A 21,255-nucleotide genomic window follows, 5' to 3' on the forward strand; every position below is an offset into this window, starting at 1 on the left:
GAGCTCACGGAAGAGGGAGAAGTGGCCCAAAGGCAGAGCAAGGGCCGAGAGAAATTTCCTCCCCACATTCTATACTTCTTAGCGTGTTGGAGAGGAACGGCCCCCCAAGGAATCGTCGAGTCGAAGAGCGGGAAAAGGGCCCCCAAACCCGGTTCTTCCCTGTTGCTGCGAGCTTCCAGAAGACGGGAGGTTCGCCTCGCGCCGGGAGCGGTATGACCACCCCCAGAAGCTGGAGTCCTTGAGTCCTTGCCTCCCCTCCAGGCTCCGTGTCTCCGTCCCGAGATGGGAGATGATGTTCACTTGCCACTGCTAGTGGACACGACTAGACACATATCGGAGGCGGGATCGAGACTGTAATGATTGACGACTGGGTAGAAAGAAGAGGGGTTCCAGGTTCCAGTGTTCCAGATACACAACTTCTCCTCACTACGGATATTGAATCTTGATGCACACGAGGCGACGAACACGATGGGAGTTTTGGGGTTATTGATTGATAATGGAGATGGGGCTTTGTTTGCAGTTGCTGGAGCAGCCGGATATATTAGCAATGATGAGACGGTTTTTCAATGTCAACAATGCTAACTTTTTTTTTCTCTCCTTCCGCTTCTTGTACGGATACCTGCGCGTCTTTTTGTCTTCCTTTGTCCCCGCGTGTCTGAGGGGCCCGAGGAGGACCCCCTTTCTTTGAACGAATAATGCATTATGTTCCTGAATAACGGGCCAGAGCTAAGGTACGTTAGACGACAAAAGGCGGTAAGCCAAACCACATGCAGCTACTAGATACGCGATGGGCTCTGCAGATACGCACTAATGCACAAAACGGATAGGAAGTTGGAGAGGTTAACTGAAACGGGAGACCGTGCATAAGTATCTCGATACGTACCGGTAGCTTTCCATTTGAGAGGGGAAAGAGAGCAAGAAGGAAGAGTTGTTATACAATGAAGCTGTTCAGGAGACGATACAGACAAAGGAGAAGAGAAAAGACACCGAGGGGACGTTTGGCATTCGAAATCAACGACCAAAACCCGTCACGCCAACCTACGTACGGAGTAGTCAGGTACGAACAGAGTCATTGCTCTCCGGCTAGCTGATCCCGAAGTCTGCCATCTTGTTCAGTTTGCCCGTGCCCCCCGAACACTAGCAGATGGCTCCTCTCACTGAGGCTTTTTGGCACGGCCGTCGTTGACACAATCTCCCGACCAGCTCAGAACGCCAATTTCAGGTGGGAGGGGGCATCATTGGGGGCCAGTTGGCCTCTCTTCTCTCTTCCTGACTCTTGGACTCTTGAGTCTTGAGGCCCAAAAGATGGATAATCACGAGTACCCAAGCTAAGAAAAAGGGGGCCATCGATGAGATCCCAGGGCCCATCACCAGTGACCACCCACCACTCAAAACGATGAAACCAAAGAGTCACTGTCATTCACCCAGTCGTCTTCGTCGTGTCTGGAGAAGCTGCATTTCGATACCAGAGCAGTGGCCCGGAGGAAATGAGCTGCCTTCCAGAACCATGTTCTCTGGTAAATTGACCCCAGCTGGGCCAATGGATTTCCCACTCGGGGTCCCTGCAGTCGAATTCGAGAAGCGAGAGAGGATGGTCCAGGGCCAGTGACACGAGGTGGGTTGCTGCACTGCTGCAGGCGTCCTGCATAGAGGAGGCCCATGTCCGGACCGGTGCTGTGTAGATGCATAAGTACTTATGGATACACTGTACTTGAGGTATCTCGAGGATGGATATCTCGGCTCCACTTGAGCTTCAAGTACCTTCTACTTCGTACAGCACAACGTACCTTAGCTCCTGTGTGAGTGCGGATACATGCGTCTTACATAACATCCCACCGCCTTGTGAAGGTGTCAGGAGTGCAACTTGCATCTGGCAGGCTGGCAAGCGCGTCGGGACGGTTTGGTAGCGTGGTAGCAGAGCGAGCATGTGCGTTCATGGGAACCCCTGAATACCAGTCCAGTCCCTCAAGCACCCCTCGAACTAATGCCCCCTATGGTGAAGTGTCTGTACAGATGAATGACTGGTCCTGGATAGTTCAGCATAGACAGACAGCGAGGTTGGAGAGCGATTAACAGTAGTGGTGGTGGGCTCCTTTGGCTCGTTTGGATCGACCCAGTCACGCCCATTGCCCAAATATCCACGTCGGCCGTCCCTTTTCCGCCTCTGATTATGATTATGGGGTGTCCGTAATTTAAATGCCAGCCCTGAAGGACAGCAACCTCACTTCCCTGGGTCTTCCCCTTCTCGAACCACCCACCTTTCGACTCTCGTCTTTTTCTCCCCCATACATCACCGGGACTATCACTCTGATCCCAACGGCACGGACACGCAAACGCGCGACTGCGACTGACCACCTTACAAGTTACAACCCTACCGAGGCCTGGAGACGAACGAGACTTTGGCTGAGACATCCGAACAACACATCACCCAACACAAACTGCATACAACACCACCCACCGCAACAACCGCTTGCCAGCAGCCATACTTCCCGCTACCGTCTTCTGTTTGACAGCTTCAACAACCAAAATCCCCCGACCTACTGTTGATCATGCATCTCCAGCTGTCATAGCAACTCGCTATTCCTCTACCATATCTTGCCCAACACTCAAAAACCTTCAGCCGTTGGGCAGTGTCTGCCTCACTGCACTGACACCGCCGCGACGAACCCCCTCCGCCCCCCTGCGCCGTCCTGCCTCGACCCACGAGAGCTGCGTCGCGACATTGTGTGCTGCTTTCCCTCCGATCCCGACTTGAGCCCCGACTCCTCCGTAAACACGAGGACAGACCCGGGTATGCGCCTTCCCTCCGGCAACATCCAACGTCCGAGTCCACCATTGTAACCCACCACGCCTGGCGCACGCGATTCTTGCCTCTAGACTTCTTGTCTCAAAAACGATCCACCCGTCGCAACTTCCACGTATCCCTCATAGCTTCCCCCAACACCTTGGTTGAAAGGAGTCGCTCGTCAGCGACCCAATACAGCCGCCATGTCAGGCGTTAAGAACCTCCGGGCCATGTTCGAGCAAAAAGCCGACTCGAGCCCCCCGGATCGGGGAAGGTCCCCTGGCCTCTCCTCCAGTAAGTCTCCCCCCGCCGTTCTTAGCTCCATGGCAATAGACGCAGCTTCTCTCGGGGAATTCACCTGGTCGATCTCTTCCTGAAGCAGAGGACTACCCAGCTTTGCTCTCCAGACACCGTCTATCCATCGTGTACGCATTTCAACTAACCTAATACCTATGCAGACGGCACCGAAACTCCCCCTCCATCATTCACCCGCCCACTCTCCAAGATTCGAACGAGCTTTGTTGCTGTCGAAAAGGACGGAAAAGTAGGGCTCCGCCGAGATCCCAGTAACGAGTCGAGTGTGTCCCAGCGAAGGCTCAGCAGCCATACCGAGGGAGAGGCATCCGTGTCTGGCCTCTCTGATAAGACAATGGCCACCGAGGACACTTCTGGGGGCTACAAAACAAATATCGTCGGCAGCCCCATCCCCGAGTCTCCTCGCCGCCCCGACGCGGACAAGCCCACAAATGGAGCCTCGCCTCGTAACTTGGGGGCCCTGAACAAACACCCGAGCCACAACCCCGACAAACACGTAGACATCGAAACGCCTACACCAGAGCTGCTCCCAGGCGACCCGACGCAGACGTCGCCCGACCACAGCAATTCCAATGGCACCGCTGCTACAAAGACCGCCGGGGCCGCGGCTCCCAAGAACTTGGCGAAGACCACCGCTAAACCTCCTGCCAAACTGGCACCTCCCGCGACCATCACGAGAGCAAAGACGCCGCTTAGGTCCCCAGTCACGGCCAAAGCCCCTACCACGGGAGCTGCAGGCTCCAAGCCGAGCGCCCCCAAGGCTCCGCACGATACCTCAAAGAAGCCGGCCGAGAAGATGGCGACTTCGACACCCAAGTCAGGCGCGAAATCGGCAGGCACCAAGAAACCTACCCCCGTGCAGGTTTCTCCCTCCAGCGGCGTTGGCTTTGTCAAGCCCAAGGTCAAGTCACCCACCAAGCCCGTGAAGCTGCCTGCTTCGCTGATGGCCCCGACTGCCGCCTCCGTCCAGAGAGTCAAGGAAGCTCCCCGCGAAAGCCTCTCGCGTGCCTCTGGCAACCAGGGTCGCCCGGCTAGCAGAGCGAGCGCGCCCGGTGCTGCGGCACCACCCAAGACCCTAAAGCGCCAGAACTCAGTTATCAACCGGCCCCGGCCCAGCATTGGCCCACCGCCAAAGAAGCCCCTCGAGGACCACCCCATCACCAAGAAGGAGAAGGAGGTTGACGAGGGCTTCCTGGCTCGCATGATGCGACCCACGGCGAGCTCGACCTCGAAGTTGTCGGAGAAGGCTCCCGTTACCCCTCCTAGAAGCAGGAGTGCAAAGCCCAGCAGTGCCAAGAAGGCTTCCGCTTCAAGGAGCCCCAAGAGAGCGCTCTCTAGGCCGGCAGCGGTGCGAGCGGGAAGCCGCACAGGCAGCCCTTTCGCCAACAAGAAGGAGGCTCCCGTCAAGAAGGTCGTTGAGACCGCAGAGGCCGAGGCCATCGCCGAGGCACCGAGAACCCCAGAGGCAAAGGCACCGGCCACACCAGAGCCCATTATCGAGGAGACGGAGACCGCGGCGCCTGAGCTGGGGGCCGTCACGGAAGAGCGTGTTGAGGAGGCTGAGCTCGACGACATCACGCAGCAGACTGCCACGCTCGACCTCAAGGAGGAAGAGGCCGAGGACCAAGAGCTTAAGAGCCCGGATGAGTTCGAGGAGCTGCTAGCGGATGAGAAGGAGGCGGCGGAGGACCAGACGGAGTCAGCTCCGGTCCCTGTTGAGGCGACCACAGAAGTCAAGACTGAGACTGCATGAAAAAAGAAAAAAAAAACTGTGTCGAAGGGCGGCGGAGGTGATTGTATAGTTTTAGAAACCATTGGGGTGTACCATGATACCTGACCGACAAAAAGGCGTAAATTACTTCGTGAGAGATTTCAAAGTTCCGGAGCATGGAGAAGTTGGTGTCTGGAGCCCGAAATCAGTTATAGAGAATGAATACCACTCGCACAGAATTATATTGTTTCCTTGGATATGAGGATGGTTCCATGGTGATTATGAAACGTGAATGATTTTCTACGCTGTCCTGCATCCTGGTGATCAGTATCCGTAGAGTAGCTGAACGACAGCTCGACCTAGGTGCTCCTCAAGGAGAGGCCTTGCTGCAAGCTCGTTACGAGACGAAAAAGCTTCAAAAAATGGTGTGTTCGTGTCTTCTCTAGAATACAACTTTTGTACAGTATATGGAGGACATGGCTCCTACAGAGCTGCCGCGGGTTAACCTCGAGGCCTGCCCTGTGGTGCCTTCTTTTTCCCAAGACTCCTCTTTTCCGAGGCCCAGTCACTCTCTCCTCGTAGGGAGTGGCCATCAAAATCGACCCTTTCTCTACAGGCCATCTTCCTTTCCCTCCTTGCCTACAACGAGACTTTCTTGTTCTTCTTCCTTATCTCGCCCGGCACAGCACCATACCGCCAACTTTCCTCGCCAACGCCTCCCTGGCCTCCAAAATACCCCTATCCGTAGAAATAAACAGGCACTCCCCCATTGCAAGCCCCTTGACGAGCCCGTTCTTGGTCGGGAACCCGCGCACGACGAGCTCGAGGTCCTCAATGTGGACGTTGATGGGCCTTGTGGGCTTGGTGACCATGTTCAGGCCGCGGAGGACGGGCTCGTTGTTCCAGTACTTGAGGCCGAGCCAGAGGCGGCGCGTGGCGACGTTGGACGAGGTGACGGGTTCCGGGTCGCGGAGGAGGTCTTCGGGGGCGGGCGGCGACGGGCCGCCGCGGTAGAGGGAGGAGACGAAGCCGGAGCGGTGGAGGGCGAGGGCGAGGTTGAGGTTTTGCTTTGTGTTTGTGACGGAGGTCATTCCTAGGCGGGCGCGGGATGCGTTTTGGAGGTGGGAGCACATGTTGATTACGTTTGTTAGGCCGCCCATTTTTGGATTTTGAGGTGGGGAGCAAAGGCTCGCCGGGTGTGTGTGGGTGTGTTTGGTTCGAGGGAGGGTTTGGGGGGGTCGGGTGTGGTCGTTGAAGTCGTTCGCGATGCTGGAGGACGGTTGTTGGTGATTTGTCTTGACGTGCTCAATTGGCGGGCGGAAGCTTACTGTGCTGATATTCAATTGACGATCGATTCGACGGTGTACAGGTCTCGAGGTTCGAAAGGAGTGTGCGTTGCGCGTCGACTGGCTCCAATGGTACCGCGAAGTATGATCCGTCACCACGCAATCAAGCCACAGGGAAGCTATCGCCAAAAATTTGGACACGCCCAGCCCGACGGACGTCGAATGATGACTAAGGCAGAAGTACATCGGTACCTCGGTCACCACACCTTCTTCCACCGAGTCACCTCACCTCACCTTGGCTTGAGGTACCTTACCTCACCTTAGAAAAAACGGCCAAGCCGAAACAGATCCGTGCTCCACGGCGCTCACGTCGGACTCCACTCCCCGACGACGGTAGTTTCCCGTGCCACGGCTGCTCACCAGTGACCAACCCCCGGCCAGAGCTCCTGATTGGCTGTTCCCGACGTCCTGTAAGCGCCGAGTTGACCACTCGATGCGACCAGCTGCAGCTCACCACCCATGTATTTCACAACGGACGCAACGCAAGCAGGGCCTGGCACGCGCATGGTCTAAGGTAGCTTGGAGCTTCTGGCACCTGCAAGAGTATGGCGGGGGGGGGGGGGTTGGGCTGGGTTGATGGGCGTTTGCGAAGTCGCAAGACCCCAAGGTAAGGTAGTCACGTAGTGTGATTCTTCCTTTTTGTCACTTGCGAATTGTTTTTTTTTTGCTCATGCCACTGGAGTCTGGAAGGGGGGCTCTCGAGGCGGTCTGGCTACCGAGTGGTACCAAGATAAAGAGAGAAGAGGGCTAGAGGGGTCATTGGGTGATTGATCGCACGAGAGAGACAGAGAAAGAGAACTTTGGATCGTCGAGACTGGTCTGCTCTGGTAGTAAGCAAGCTACACAAAACCTCGACAGTCGACACCACCCTCGGCGCAAAACAGTCCATCTTTTCCCACCTCCCCTTCATACGAAACTCTTGTCCCCTTTTTACCTCTCTCTCTCTCTCTCTCATCTTGTTCCTGAAATAAACCAGGTGCCACACACACACACACACACACACTCATCTTCTTTCCAATTTCGCCCGCAACAGAGAGCTCTGTTGGTTCTCTATTCGTACCTGCTGCCGCCCTTGGCTACATAACCTTTTTCACCTTGGGTGACCTGACCGAGGCGGGGTAATAATTTTACCAACGCGCCCCAACATCCCAAGAAAGTTGCGCGCCTCTCTGGTGCTTGTTCAATCGGATCATCGGCCCAGGGAGTGGTCCCGAACCCTTGGACAGAGACAGACTGAGCAAGGAAGCTATTCTTGGAGCTTCCTTTGTTGGTCATTGTTGGAAGTTGGGGCAAGCGTAAGGTTAGGTGTTTGGAGGGGCTGCTCGCAGCAATCCCACAATAGAGAATGGCGACCCGGCCGGGAGAGGAAAATGTTGCTACTCTGTGAGTTATCTTGTTGGTTTTCTCTCTCTTTTCGAACAGGTGGTAGAGAAGCGTAGGAGCTCGTGTTGTCTCTTCCAACTACACCCTCTTCCTCGGGTCTTTCTCCCTCTCTTCCTCAGTCTCTCACCATCCACACCCGGCACGGACGTGGGATTTTGCGTTCTGCGACCCGTACACATATAGAGGCGCGCGCGCATACACAAGAAAATGGCGGCTGCTGACTGGCCTCAAACGCTCAACAGCTTCGGGGACGTCCATTACTTTTACGGCCCGCCGACGAGTAACCCGCCGCACCACCGCTTCGACAAGGGATCCTACGTCTACCTCTTTGAGAACGCAAACGACCGCCGCGCGCGCATTGAGATTGCCAACCAGCCCGGCAGCGAAGATCAAGATGCCTTTGACGGATGTGCGTAGAAATCCCATGTCTCTCGTTCTTGGAGCTCCATCATATCTAGAGCTCGAGACTTAAAGCTCAAGCATGAGCTAGAGCTATCCTGCACGCCGCAGAAAGAGCTTCGCTAACCTCCCGCCCCCATCTCGTAGTCCTCGACAAGACGCACGTCCGATACTCGTACAACCACCAGTGCATGGTAACCCTCATCGTAGGCGAGACGACGGACCAGATGGAATGGCACTTGCCCACCTACGACCCCCAGAACCAGAACAAGTACCACTACAAGCTCCACTCTCTCGACATTTACTTCTGGAAGGCCGACGACGCCCTCCAGTTCGTCAACGGCATCCGCTTCGTCCTCCCGCCCGCGCAGGTCGAGATCCTCGACGAACCCCAGCAGCAGCAGCAACATATCCAGCAGCACACGCAAAACCAACCCGTGAGCTCCGTAGTCCAACAACTCGAACAGGTCGCGATATCAGACCCAAACTACGGTTCCCCAAGGGGCGCTTCTGCACAGCAGCAGCAGAACGGCTCAGCCTTTGCCGGGCCACCTACCTCGGCCGTAGCCGCCGCCGCACCGCAAGCCCAGCAACAACAACAAGAGCAGCCGGCGAGCTTCGTCCCAATGGCATACAACCCCGCCGCCCCCGCCGCCCCAGAAACGATCCGCCACAGAGAAAAGACCCCGCCCCCCGAAGACGGCGTCGCCGACCCGCTAGCCGCGGCCGTCGCCTACGACGCGCAGGCCCCGTTCTCGCCGGGCTTTGTGCCCCCTCCCGGGTTCCAGAGCGCACACGGTCAGGGACACGGGGCCATCGGCCTCCCCCCGCCTCCTCCGCCGCCGCAATTCGGTGGTCCCCCAGGCCAACCCGTCCTCCAGCGCGCGGTAACGATGCCAGCGCAAGCCATACACGGCGGCCTCGCGTCACCGGGTCTAGCAAACCCGTACGGAAGCCCGTTCCCTTCGTCCCCTGGCTTCGCGCCGCCCCCTCCGCCGCCGGCTTCTCAACCGCCTCAACTGCAACAGCCGCAACCGCAGACGCAGACGCAGACGCAGACGCAGCAGGGAACCCCGCAACCGCAAGCCGCTGCCGTTCACGACCCTCCGACACCGCCTTCAACGACTTCCGCCGCATCCGCGCCGCCTGCGGCTGGAGCACCGATGTCGCCTCCGCCTGGCGGGTTCTCGCAGTACTCGTATAGCAGCAGCAACGGACAGCAGCAGCAGCAGTCGGGGGCGTTTGATTATTCCATCCATCAGCAGGCGTATCGGCCTACGGAGATGGAGGCGAGCAAGCATAAGGGGTATACGGGGAAGCAGGACCCGTCGGGGAGGCTGGAGGCGAATGTTGGGAGGTTGGAGAAGGGCGTTACGGGGATGTTTAGGAAGTTTGAGAAGAAGTTTGGGTAAATGGAGGATGAGGATGTTGTGGGATTTGGTGTTGTGGGTTGGGATGAGGGAAGAGGGGAGGGGGGATATAATTTTTGATGAATTTTCCTTGTTCTTTAATTCCATGATTGAATATGTAGGTGAGCAATCCTGGGTAGTTGACCTTGAAGCAAATACTTCTTTAGAGACTTCTTTTTCAACCGATATTTCTGGGATTGCGTGCCTCGTCAACCAGTTGGACTTTTGCCTGGGTGTATACTACTTGATCAGTGAAGTTGCCTCCAGCAAATTAGCTCGTGAGGTACAATACCGTCAATGTCATGGCCCCCGGTAGTCGAGGCAGCCTCATCCAAATCTCGTCACAGAAGCCAAGTAGTCATCGCCTTGAGACCTGTATACACACTCGTTCTTCCCCTCCTCTAGTTCCCTCTCTTCGACCGAGAGAAAGGGGAGACATGTAGCGATTTCACAGTGTAGGTTCCCGACGACGATGAGAGGCCACGGGCCACTGTTATTATTCAATCTATCCCAACCTATTCAACTAGGGGTTTTCCGTCTTCCAGGGAGGTCTTCTCATGATGTTGAACGAAGATTGCGTTTGCAATTGAACTTCCCCATCAGCCCAAAGTCCAAAGTACCTAGATCAAAGCACATGCTGGGAGAGAACTACAAGCACCCCAGGACAAAAGACTCGAATGCTTGCTTCCTTAATAGGGTGAATTGCTGATGTTAGAGGTTGCGGATTCCAAATGAATGTCCCCTGCGAATTTAGTTCATAGACAAGAAGAGACGGAAACCTCTATCCGTTCCTCAGAAGTAAGTCCTTTATTTTCACCACAAGTCTTAGGTGAGGTAACAATAACCCTCGGGCCTTTCTTGCAAAAACTTAACCAATGCAGCATTTCTTAACCCAGCGGTAGCTTCAAAAGAGGCAGTGGTGTCACTTTCCATGCGTTGTGAGTGTCAGTATAATCTCGATGCAGACGGTCGCAATCTCCATCTCCGAGCCGATATCAATCAGTCGCTCACATGGGCAGGGCAGGCAGCAAGCAGAAGCACACCAATCCCACAGTAATCGTGTCGATCGGCACTTGTACGTCATGCACGGATGCGATTAACAACGTGGTGGCCTAGCAAGCCCGGGGAAGGATTCGCGACATTTTGGGGGCCGGAATACCGCTCCGTCAGATCGAGCTTCTCACAGGTGGCAAAGTGTTGAGGCTTTGTTGGTCTCCGGCATGTGGTGGCGGGCTCGGCTGGCAGGATTCATGATACAGAAACGCAATGCGTGGTGATGAATCCTGCGAGCGCGAGCTGCAGCTGACAGTGGATAAGTCTCCGTGAGACAGCGGGATGGGCTCGCCGGGTGCGATAGCGCTCTGCCTTTATGACATGATTAGGGTCTCTGATATTTGGACCGCAGCTCTCCTTTGCATAGTCTTTGGCCAACCAGAATATCAAAAGTAGGTACGGATACTCCTTGGATGAGTTGACAGGAATCGGGACCAAGCCTCAGCTCGTATAAGTCAAGATTGTGGCACCTTGAGAGAGCCGATTCAACGTTGCGTCGCCTTATATTAGATGCGGAATGATTCCAGATTTCGCGCGGGGGTTGCGCTGGACGGCGCCTTCGAATGGGCTGACACAATGGGCCTAACTACTAGGTCGTCCGACCCGAGGCACGGCCGGCTGCCCTAGAGGCAATGGCTGCTGTGCGAGATGGCTGGTCGTCCCTCTCTCTCTTCTTGAGTCCTGTCAGCGCTACTCGCGAAGGTGGACGAATGAGAGGGTGCGGCTAGGCGATTGGGTGGTTTAAGACGGCGTGCAGAAATGTCTTAGACAAGAAGTGCATCTGTCTTAGACTTGCATAGTAGCTGGGCTTTCGTTCCTGAATAGCGTTGCGCCTTGGAGGAAGTCTTGATGGCCGTGTGTCAGTCTCTGTTCTGTTGCGAAAGTCTTGATCTCGCAACCCATGTGTCTGATCTAGAGAAACGGCATTCGAGATATGTCTTCGGGAAGGGCTGCGGCAGCTTTCGAAGAATGATGAGGCACCTGCCTGGGCTGACTTGACTTGCATTTACAGCGAAAAGCTTGGAGTAAGCCCATGCAGGCGGCAGCCCCTCCGTCCCCAGCCACATGGTCATCATGATGCAGATGAGGCGGTGCTGAAGACCGCGGGGCATCCCTGCCATTCCTTGAATGGCTCGCGAGCTGCCAGGCAGCCCAGTGTTGGCGGTTAATCTTCTCACAAGTCATAACTTACCCACGCCATCTCACCTATCCCGGGGAAGCCTACCATGTCTGTGGGCTGTGGCAGAGCAGCAGATGGGCTCGCATACTGAGAGGGCAGCAGTCGGTGGCTGGTGAGAGGTGCTCTAGCCTCTAGAGACTGATGCGTTGACATTGCTTGGTTTTCGTTGCACTGTTGCTGGGCCATGATGCTTGTTGCTGAAAATAGTATACCGTTACCGGGCAAAACTGGAGACTATGCTGGGCATACGGCGCTCGAGTTCTTCTTGGCTAAGTGGGTTCAATTCAATCGAGAAGCCCAAGCCGGATGGCGGCATGGCATGGCGACGGCGTTCCTGAGGAGGCCCCTGCTAATGCTTAAATTCGTGACACGGCAAGCGACGGAAGCGAAATCACTGCCCTAGGGCATGGAATCGAATGAAGGGCCGGCAGCAACAGCGTCTTGTCAAGGACAGATTAATGCTGTCGTCGACTCGTCAGGCGTGAGAGATCGTTTGGTCTGATGTCACTCGTGGACCCGAATCAAGACAGGAAACGGGGAAGTCGATGGAGCAAAAGTGATGAGGTTTCGACGTTTCGTGGACCAGAAGTTTTAGGGCCGAATGACACCGTTGCAACAAGCCGCAAGCCACACGTCAAGCCTCAAGGACAGGCTGCCGGCGCGATGGGATCGCCAGTGACGATGATAGCGCCAGCGCTGTATGATGTCTCCGTAGCCTGTGCTACCGTGCAGAGCGGGTTCACCACTGACAAGACTGGCGCCAACCCCAACACCGCCCTATCCAGGGCACCGCCTCACGCCCCGATAGTCTGGGTTGGGCTGACTGAAAGTTGGGCCCCCCTGGGAGGTGTCTGACGCAGCGACCATCGTCTCGCTCGAATGTTGACTGCAGATGTGTGGTCCTGATTTGGCACTCGTACTTGGGAGGATGATGGTGATGTGGATGGAACCTCCAGTTGCTCAGTGAACCCCGGAGAACGACAATTCGATTCGATCGAATGCCCTGTACGTGAAGGGTTTGATTGAAGAAACAATGCTAGTTGTTTGCTCTGCGAGTGAAGTTTGATAGACGCAGCGGACAGGCCTATTTCCTTCATGTTTCGCCCAGCCCGTGTTTGCAGATAGTCTTCCTGGTAGGAGTAAGGAGTAGGTATGGTCATGCCATGTAATCTTGTACACGGATACGTACTTCGTACTTGGAAACCGCCGAGAATGATTCGACGAAGAGTGTTTGCTGATTTGGGTTAAACTCAAATAGTTGATGGTTCGGTCGGCCTGCCGTCCTATGTCTACCCGGAGCGGCATTGAGTATGGACGGGACGGGATTGTCTTGTCTGATATCATTGACAGCGAAGGCCGTTGCCATTGACTCGAAGCCGTTCCGCGGGGTCCAGTGCAGCTGCGTGCGTAAGACAGCAGAGACTCATACTGTAGCTAGAGAACCAGAGAGAGGGAGGACGCGACGACTTGCATCGTTCTCGAGCAAAGTTGTAACGGGATGAGCGGCGCGCACAGCAACGTGGAACCTGGACAAGGTTAGCCCGCCCAGAGATTCTTCCCGCCGCCGGCACCCACTAAGGAACATACACGAGCGACGCTAACGAGGTAAGCTACAAGGCGGCCCACCTCGAAGGAGGGGAGGGGAGGTTTGTTGTGCGAGGTACCTCGATGCTCACGTTGGAGTTGGTGGCTGGTGAAGTACCTTTGAAACACGGTCAGAGAGAATGAAAGAAAGACGGGGGGAGAAAGAGAGAGAGAGAGAGAGAGAGAGAGAGAGAGAGAGAGAGAGAGAGAGAGAGAGAGAGAAAGAGAGAGAGAGAGAGTCTCGGGGTCCAGCAATGGATGGCAACCGCCGACCCGACTGCGATTGCAACAGCAGCTGCAGGCCCGGCCGTGGGCAGCTGTAACAATCCACTTTTGCCTGCTCTGCTCCTGCCTCCTTCTCGTGCGGTCGTGCCTGCCTCAGTTGTGCCTGCCTCCTGCCTTCCGTTGAAGCTCGACGAATACACAGCAGTACGTACCCAAGGTACCTAAGGTAAGTACTCCTGCGCTGCGCTGAGGCATCCGCATCCGCATCCTCATCCTCATCTTCATCCGCAACCTCGACCGCGACATCAACCTCGATTCCGTCCTTTCTTTTCAGGTCGTCTTTCCCCTCTCACCTCCCGTCCTGCCATACTTCTTCACCAAACATCTTTCCGCCATCCTCCAATTCATACCAATCCAATATATACAACTTCCTCCACTGGTCACAATACACCGCGGCCCGGTCATCCTGACGGCCACGTCCAACATCCAACACGCTTACGGATACCCGCCTTGGATACCTACCTTACTCAGACAACCCCAGAGACATTCGACAGCGGTGATCCGATCCAGCAACGCTGCTGCCTCTCCTTCATCCGCATCGCCTCCGCCTCCCTCCTGCATCCCGACCAAGACCCAAGACCAAGCACCCATACTCCGTACTTCAAGGGCAAGGCACCGACCTGCTGCTCCGTGCCTCCCAGCCTCACAGGCTCACACCCTTCCCGGATCCATCCAACCCACTCACCCACCCGAAAGGACCCTTCGTCGCTCACCACCGACCGAGTCCCACTGCGGCCTGCCTTGCACACTGCACAGCACTGCGCACAGAGAAAGAGGTACAACTACTGACCAGGGCAGTCTACGGGCACGTATACGTACCTCGCCGCCAGCATCTGGACCTGGACCCGGACCTTTGAGGTTGACCCTGTGCCACTACCACCGAGGCACCGCTAATACTACCAACCTGCACCTTGCCTGGACCTGGTCCCGTCAGTCCTCGCCTCACCTCACCTCATCTCACCTCCAACCGCCAAGTCAACCGACTGCTGTTGCTTCCCTCCTTCTTTTCCTCCCACATCACCTTTCGCCTACTCCCACGTTCACGAAACTTTTGATCGTCACCTGCATCGCCGTCCCCTCGTCTCCGATCCAACGCGTCCCCATAAGCGTTCCTGCAATTACCGAGTCTCAATGTCCCAGTCCTGACGCTTATTATTCGCTTTGCGCAGCTGGGACGCCCCGCCTTAAACCGCCTTGCCGTTAACTCTCCAGCGCCTCTCGACCTTAAACCGCCGACCCTTCCGTTCCGGTACTCAATCGAATTCCAGTCGCTCGTTACACACAATGTATCTCAATATGCGAATACCACTCGATCCGTCCATCGGTTCCCAAAGTAGCTCTCCTGCGACGCTGCAACGCCGTGAAGAAATCGACGGCAGAAAAATTACCACAATTGTAAGTGACAAGACATGTGAAGGGCTGTTCCGCGTCCTCCACCACCTTTGACTAAGCCGCTAACGCCAATCGCCACTAGGTCATCCTCGCTGTACTGGTTCTCCTCATATTTATCGCCTTTGTCGTCTTTTCCTTGCGCGCATCTCGTCGCTCTACCCGCGGCAACAGCAACAAACCTCGCAGTGGCGGCGGCGGCGGCGGCGGCGGTTTTTTCAAGTCAATATTGAAAACCGGAGGCCGAAACAGATACCGACAAGCTCAGGATGAAGACTCCACCTCTACGGAGCGACTGACTGATCGCCGTCGCTCCCGCCCAACTTCTGTCGCATTCGATGCCTCGGCCGATCAGTCGCAGGCTGACTCCCGCTCCCCCAACAGCGCTGTCAACCGCAATACCTCGATTCGCTCGATTATGACTCTGCCTGCTTACCGACCTGATCCGAACGAAACTGAGCAAGTCCTGGGTCGTGAAGGCGAACGCGGTGGCGTCGATGTTGTTATCGAATATCCCACGGAAGAAACAGAGGAGGATCTGCGTGATCAGGAGATGGAGGCCCTTTATCAGATCCGCTTGGCCCGCCGCCAGGAGCTTGCCGAGCGAGAGGAGCGGAGAGTGGAGCGTCGGGAAGCCCGGGAACGTGGTGACTTCGTAGCTCTGGACAACATCCGGTCCAGAGCTCGGGCTGCCAGCAATAACAGCGTTGTCGCTGTCCTCCGCGAAGAACATGATCGCCTGAAGAATGAACGTCAGAGAGCTGTTTCCAGTGTCTCCTATGCCGACCTCGGTGTTGCTCGTCACGACGGCACACGACTTCGCGCCAACAGCAACGAAAGCGAGAGGATGGGACTGCTTTCGGATTCCGCCAGTATTGCCGCCACCTCAATCCGATCCGGAGCCGAATCAGCTATGAATCACAGGAGGGGAAGCTCTGTAATGAGCATCGAAAGCGATCTTCCTTCGCCAGGATTTACTTCAAGATCGCGGGCGAATTCGAGACCAGACACACCCCGCCTAGATACCCGGGCAGGGTCCAGTCCGGATGTCGAAGCTGACGTTGGAGACGCTGGCATGCCCATTTACTCTCCACCTGGATACGACGAAGTCTCGCTTGATGACGAGCGATCCAGGAGTAATACTCCCCAACCTGGCACCGAGCCCCCGCCGACGTACCCCGGCCCTGCCCAGCAACGGGCAGAGAGCATTGCCTCAAACATGGCCGATATGGCAGCGGATGAGCAGACTGCGAACGGCTCTGCAGACTCACGCCGCAGCTCAAGAGTACCACGACTACCTAGCTTACGATTGCAGCAAGTGCCGCAAATCGTGATAGAACCTTCCAGCGCCAGACCTCACGATGATAGGTGACGACGGCCTGGGCTGGGATCGCGCGAACCATATTCAATCTCATGATTACGGCTGGAAGTAATGAGCCTGTTGCAAACGAATGAACGCCTGGAGACTATTTTGTTAGTACATACCTTGAAGGGCGAAAACACATACATGTTGGATGGGGGCACTTGCCCTCCCCAGGCAAGATCTTGAATCTCGTTTGTATAATAGTCTTCCGGCACACCGGATATCGGCGTTTGGCGAATCTCGTTCCGGATTGAACGAGTGCAAAGGATACCACAGCGAGTTAGAGAAGTTGCTGTGCCATGTACAGCTGGAGCCTACGCGCTCAGCGTAGCAATGGCTTGTCATTTTTCCGTCCACAAGAGAACACACAACCTTGACTGATGATCTTGCGGTAGTGCTTGACTTGGTTACGGCTAGAGCAGTGAAATGGTTCATATGTTGATATGTCTATTTAGCGTAGATACGTTCACCGCTGCAGTCAGATGACTGAATCCTGACGGCCTCCGCTCACTTTCGGAATCAGAACCATGACGCCTTATCAATTACTCGAAAGCGAACTTGGCTCTGGGTAGCTCTGCATAGACCTTGGACCGGTGGCATTGAACATGGTATTGAAGAGTCTGCTGGATATCGTTGGGCGGGCGACATAAAGTTGGGGGAGATTGGTGGCATACATGCATGTCGAATAAGCTTCTGTAGATACGTGAATAAAAGTATCATGGCATTTTAAGTAGAATGGCTTCAACGACAATGTTGACCTCTGTATCTACGCCGTTCTCTACGTCTCATGGATCTTGACATTGAGGGTTATAACTTCTTCAGATCCAACTTGGGTATAAGACTCTCAAGGTACGTTCTGTGAGTACATACATGCCCGACGTACAAGCCAGAACGGTATACTCAAATGGATAGAGCCCTTTGTCAAATCTGATTCCACAGGGAACCATGCATCGGCTTGAATGAACTTGTCGTAAACGCTGGAAATGGGATGAAATACCTTGCGTGGATGTCAAGTGAATGTGGGAGGGAAGGTGCGGCTTCCCCCTTATCCTGCCCGTAGAATGAAGAACTAGGTAGTGCCTTCTCATGATCTGGCAGATAATCGCATTTCCTCCGCTGGCAATCATCCGTCTACTTAATTAAGATGCTCGAGACAACAGACCCATCACGTACCATCCTAGAAACCCTAAGCCATCTCAAATCATTCCGCCGAAAAGCACCATGTCCTCCACGAGTATCCCATCTCCAGCAAGCACCAGAAGCAAATCAACCAGCCTCCGCACCCTCTGGTCCGGCACCCAATCCACCCTCAAACGCATCTTCTCCTCCCCCCGGCGCACGACAGCATCCTTGTTCTCACGAACAGCCTCGCGATCCGAAGGCGGCAGCATCGTCCGCTACATCATCACCTTACCCCCCACACCCTCGCCCCCGACGAGCACGACGCCACGATGCTTCTCCCTGTGCCTGTGTCTTCGATGCCGTCGCCTCGATAGGGATACCGTTGTCGCGATCGCGTGTCCGCCTGTGGCTGTGTACCGCGGGGCGGCGGGGGGAAAGGTTGATGGGAGGGTTGGGGTTGCGGTTGTGTTGACTTTTGTGGGATGGGTTCCGGGTGTGATTTGTGAGGATACCACAAGAAACACAACCAAGACCCGAGAATCAGGGGAGTTAGAGAAGGGTAAAGAGTTTGCTGACGATGTGGATGTAGATGCGCTCTCGAGTACCCCTGAAAAGCCAACGTCGCCTTATTACTGGCATACGAGCGAGAGGTCTAGCTCGGCTGTGATGAAGCGTCCGAGGAGACGGCGGTCGACTTTGCCGTCCAAGAGGCAGGTTAAACGGGTTGTCTGAGACGGGGGTATGCGGCCTGGGACTGGCAGACACAGACGGAAGCTCTAGTATATACGGGTAGTAGGGACGGGGGACGGGGGACCAATCCGGTCGTAATCATGGGAGAGAAGACGAGGCTTGTATTGTTCAAAGTCTAGTTCTATCATGAATCGCGTTTACCCCTATACACCCTGTCTTTTTTCTTCTTCTTACAAGGTCCTACAGAAGGGTGGGATTTTTTTTCTCCTTTTACGTCTAGGCTTTTCTACAAAGAGGTTCCTGACGTGACATTAGATATACATGTTTACATACGCCCGCCCAAGTGGGCGACGTATGAGCTCCCCCTTGGGTCCTATCTTGTGCGCTTTGCTCAAGGATTCGTGGATGGGGAAGGGGGAGCTTCGATGTTGATACACGGGGGCACTGGAGTGCCATGGTTTGTCACCACATTTCCGGATGCAAAGATTCTCCCCCAAAGAAAGCGGGAGGGGGGGGAAGATCTTCATCAGTGGCTTATTTGGTGCGCTTGGCCTCCAACTCCTTTTGGTAGTTGGCGCAGAGCTCCTTTCTGTAGGGGGGGAGGGGGGGTTGTTAGTTATCTATGACCAAAGCAGTGGTAATTGGGTGTCAACGTACTGAAGGTGAGGAGGAGCGGCGGCGTAGTGGCTAAACTCCATGCCGAACTCGCCCTTGCCCTGGGTAGCGGCGCGGAGTTGGGAACTGAAGCCGAACATGGCGTTGAGACTGCAGTCGGCAATCAGCGTAAAGTCCTCGGTGCCGACCTCGGTGTCGTGGATGGTGGCGTTGCGCTTGTTCATGAGCATGATGATGTTACCCTGGAACTCGTTGGGCGCGGTGATGGTGGTCTTCATGAGGGGCTCGAGGACCTGGCCGCCGGCGTCGTCAAAGGCCTTGCGGAAGGCCATTTGCGTGGCGAGGTTGAACGCAAAGTCGGAGGAATCCGTGACGTGGGTGGAGCCGTCGTTGACAATCATCTTTGTGCCAATGACCTTGTGGCCCAGCAGGGGGCCCTTGTTGGCGGCTTCTTCGAAGCCCTTGCCGCAGGCGGTGATGTACTTGTCCGGGATGGTGCCGCCGACGACCTGGGTCTCGAAGAAGTTGGCCTCCGGGTCGTCGTTGGGCTCGATCCAGCCGGCGACGCGGGCGTAGTCGCCGGGGCCGCCGGATTGTCTGCGGAGGAGGAAGTCGTATTCGGTGCGGCGGGAGACGGTCTCGCGGTAGGCGACGCGGGGTTTGCCGGTTTCGCAGTCGACCTTGTACTCGCGGCGGAGGCGCTCGACGTAGATTTCGAGGTGGAGCTCGCCCATGCCGGAGATGATTGTCTCCTCGGACTCCTCGTCGACGTGCAGGCGGAAGGTGGGGTCCTCGCGCTGGAAGCGGTTCATGGCTTTGGAAAAGTTGTCGGCGTCGCTGGTGCGCTTGGGCTTGATGGAGAGGGACATGACGGCGTCGGGGACGAACATGGAGGACATTGTGTAGGGGAGGCCACCGTCGGTGAAGGTGTCGCCCGAGGCGCAGTCGACGCCGAAGACGGCGCAGATCTCGCCGGCGCCGACCTCGGCGACGTCCTCCATCTCGTTGGAGTGCATGCGGACGATGCGGGGGATGCGGACCTTCTTGTCGGTGCGGGAGTTGAAGAGGTAGGTGCCCTTGCGGAGCTTGCCCTGGTAGACGCGGATGTAGGTGAGCTGGCCGTAGTTGTTCTCCTCGAGCTTGAAGGCGAGGCCGACAAAGGGGAGCGAGTTGTAGGGGACGAGCTTGACGGTGGCCTCGTCGCGCTTCTTGTCGAGGGCCTTGTTCTCGACCTCGGACGGGTTGGGCAGGTAGTCGCAGACGGCGTCGAGGACGGTCTGGATGCCCTTGTCGGCGAGGGCGGAACCCATCATGACGGGGGAGAACTTGAGGGCGATGGTGGAGCGGCGGATGGCGGCCTTGATCTGGGCGTTGGTGGGCGTCTGTTCCTCGAGGTAGAGCTCCGTCATTTCGTCGTCGACGTCGGCGAGCTTCTCGATGAGTTCCTGGCGCTTCTCCTCGACGAGGTCCTTGTAGCCTCCCGGGAGGACGTCGGTGGTGCGGACGACGGTGCCACGGGGGCCCTCAAAGTAGTGTGCCTTTCGCTCAATCAGGTCGATGACGCCCTCGAACTCGTTCTCGGCGCCAATGGGGATCTGGATGGCGGCTGCGGGGATCTTGAGCTTGGAGTTGATCTGTTCGACGGCCTTCCACGGGTTGGCACCCATGCGGTCCATCTTGTTCACGAAACTGATGCGGGGGACGTTGTAGCGCTTCATCTGACGGTCGACGGTGATGGTCTGGGACTGGACACCGCTGACGGCGCAGAGGATCATGACGGCGCCGTCGAGGACGCGGAGTGCGCGCTCCACCTCGATGGTGAAGTCAATATGGCCGGGTGTATCGATGATGTTGATGTGGTAGGTCTCCTCTTTTCCTTCTTCCGTCTTCTTCCAGTCGGCGAAGGTGGCGGCCGACTGGATAGTGATGCCCTTTTCTCTCTCGAGATCCATAGAGTCCATCTTGGCGCCGACCGAGTCCTTGCCGCGGACCTCGTGGATGGCCTTGATGCGGCCCGAGTAGAAGAGCACGCGCTCGGTGACGGTCGTCTTTCCGCTGTCAATGTGGGCGGCGATACCAATGTTGCGCACGCGCGACAGGCGCTTGGCCTCGTCGGGGCTCATCTTGGCGGCGACGAGCTCGGGGGTGAGGGCGGAGGCGTTGTCCTGGGCCAGCTTGAGGGCCTCGGCGGCGGCGTCCCTGACCATCGGGGTCGTCGAGAAGGCGCGCACGGAGTTCTTCTTCCATGTCGTCGTTGCGGCGTTGGTTGTCGAGGACTGCTTCTTTGCGCAGGCGGCGAAGCTGCTAAAGTGTCGTGCATCCGTTTGAGGCTTTACGCCTGCAAACAGACCGCCATTCGGCACTCTGACGGCTCGTGGAGCCCTCATTGTGACCAATGTGTGTGCGGATAAAAGAAGGGGAAGTGAAGGGAATGGGAATATGCAATGGGGGAAAGATATTACAGGAAAAGGGAGCCGGGATCCATTCGGGACAAATGGTCTGATACGGGGCTCATCGTTAATTATTTTTTTTATTTTTATTTTATTTTAAATTTGGCCTTGCTGTCTTCCAATTGCCCAGGCAAAACTTTTTTTCATGGGGGAACGGGAGTGACAGGGATTCCCAT

General features: G+C 56.1%; 6 protein-coding genes across 6 annotated transcripts; 4 read left to right on the plus strand and 2 right to left on the minus strand.

Annotated features, from left to right (window-relative positions):
- The first annotated feature begins 2,700 nt into the window (after nt 1-2,700).
- On the plus strand, nt 2,701-5,166 carry BDP81DRAFT_115389 (uncharacterized protein). The gene is made up of 2 exons (XM_060581535.1): nt 2,701-3,079; nt 3,244-5,166. The coding sequence occupies exons 1-2, from the start codon at nt 2,989-2,991 to the stop codon at nt 4,851-4,853; spliced, it is 1,701 nt and encodes a 566-aa protein (XP_060439997.1). The 5' UTR covers nt 2,701-2,988; the 3' UTR covers nt 4,854-5,166.
- Nucleotides 5,167-5,225: 59 nt separating this feature from the next.
- On the minus strand, nt 5,226-6,242 carry BDP81DRAFT_438498 (ribosomal protein S8). Its single transcript, XM_060591321.1, has 2 exons — nt 6,140-6,242; nt 5,226-6,080 (listed from the first exon to the last, which is right to left on the minus strand). The coding sequence occupies exon 2, from the start codon at nt 5,969-5,971 to the stop codon at nt 5,480-5,482; it is 492 nt and encodes a 163-aa protein (XP_060439998.1). The 5' UTR covers nt 5,972-6,080; nt 6,140-6,242; the 3' UTR covers nt 5,226-5,479.
- A 1,275-nt stretch (nt 6,243-7,517) lies between these two features.
- Nucleotides 7,518-9,729, plus strand: BDP81DRAFT_383695 (uncharacterized protein). The gene is made up of 2 exons (XM_060586936.1): nt 7,518-7,949; nt 8,087-9,729. The coding sequence occupies exons 1-2, from the start codon at nt 7,748-7,750 to the stop codon at nt 9,349-9,351; spliced, it is 1,467 nt and encodes a 488-aa protein (XP_060439999.1). The 5' UTR covers nt 7,518-7,747; the 3' UTR covers nt 9,352-9,729.
- Nucleotides 9,730-14,487: 4,758 nt separating this feature from the next.
- Nucleotides 14,488-16,262, plus strand: BDP81DRAFT_115434 (uncharacterized protein). Its single transcript, XM_060581536.1, has 2 exons — nt 14,488-14,845; nt 14,925-16,262. Exons 1-2 carry the CDS (start codon nt 14,735-14,737, stop codon nt 16,209-16,211), a joined length of 1,398 nt encoding a protein of 465 aa, XP_060440000.1. The 5' UTR covers nt 14,488-14,734; the 3' UTR covers nt 16,212-16,262.
- A 1,102-nt stretch (nt 16,263-17,364) lies between these two features.
- BDP81DRAFT_502257 (uncharacterized protein) lies at nt 17,365-18,056 on the plus strand (the record flags this gene model as incomplete). Its single annotated transcript, XM_060595562.1, has 1 exon — nt 17,365-18,056. Exon 1 carries the CDS (start codon nt 17,424-17,426, stop codon nt 18,054-18,056), a length of 633 nt encoding a protein of 210 aa, XP_060440001.1. The 5' UTR covers nt 17,365-17,423.
- Nucleotides 18,057-18,127: 71 nt separating this feature from the next.
- Nucleotides 18,128-21,110, minus strand: BDP81DRAFT_484582 (elongation factor G). Its single transcript, XM_060595109.1, has 2 exons — nt 18,672-21,110; nt 18,128-18,603 (listed from the first exon to the last, which is right to left on the minus strand). The coding sequence occupies exons 1-2, from the start codon at nt 21,014-21,016 to the stop codon at nt 18,549-18,551; spliced, it is 2,400 nt and encodes a 799-aa protein (XP_060440002.1). The 5' UTR covers nt 21,017-21,110; the 3' UTR covers nt 18,128-18,548.
- Nucleotides 21,111-21,255: the final 145 nt, after the last annotated feature.

Source organism: Colletotrichum phormii (genome assembly GCF_030913505.1).
Source record: "Colletotrichum phormii strain CBS 102054 chromosome Unknown BDP81scaffold_26, whole genome shotgun sequence".
Classification (NCBI taxonomy): Eukaryota; Fungi; Ascomycota; class Sordariomycetes; order Glomerellales; family Glomerellaceae; genus Colletotrichum; species Colletotrichum phormii.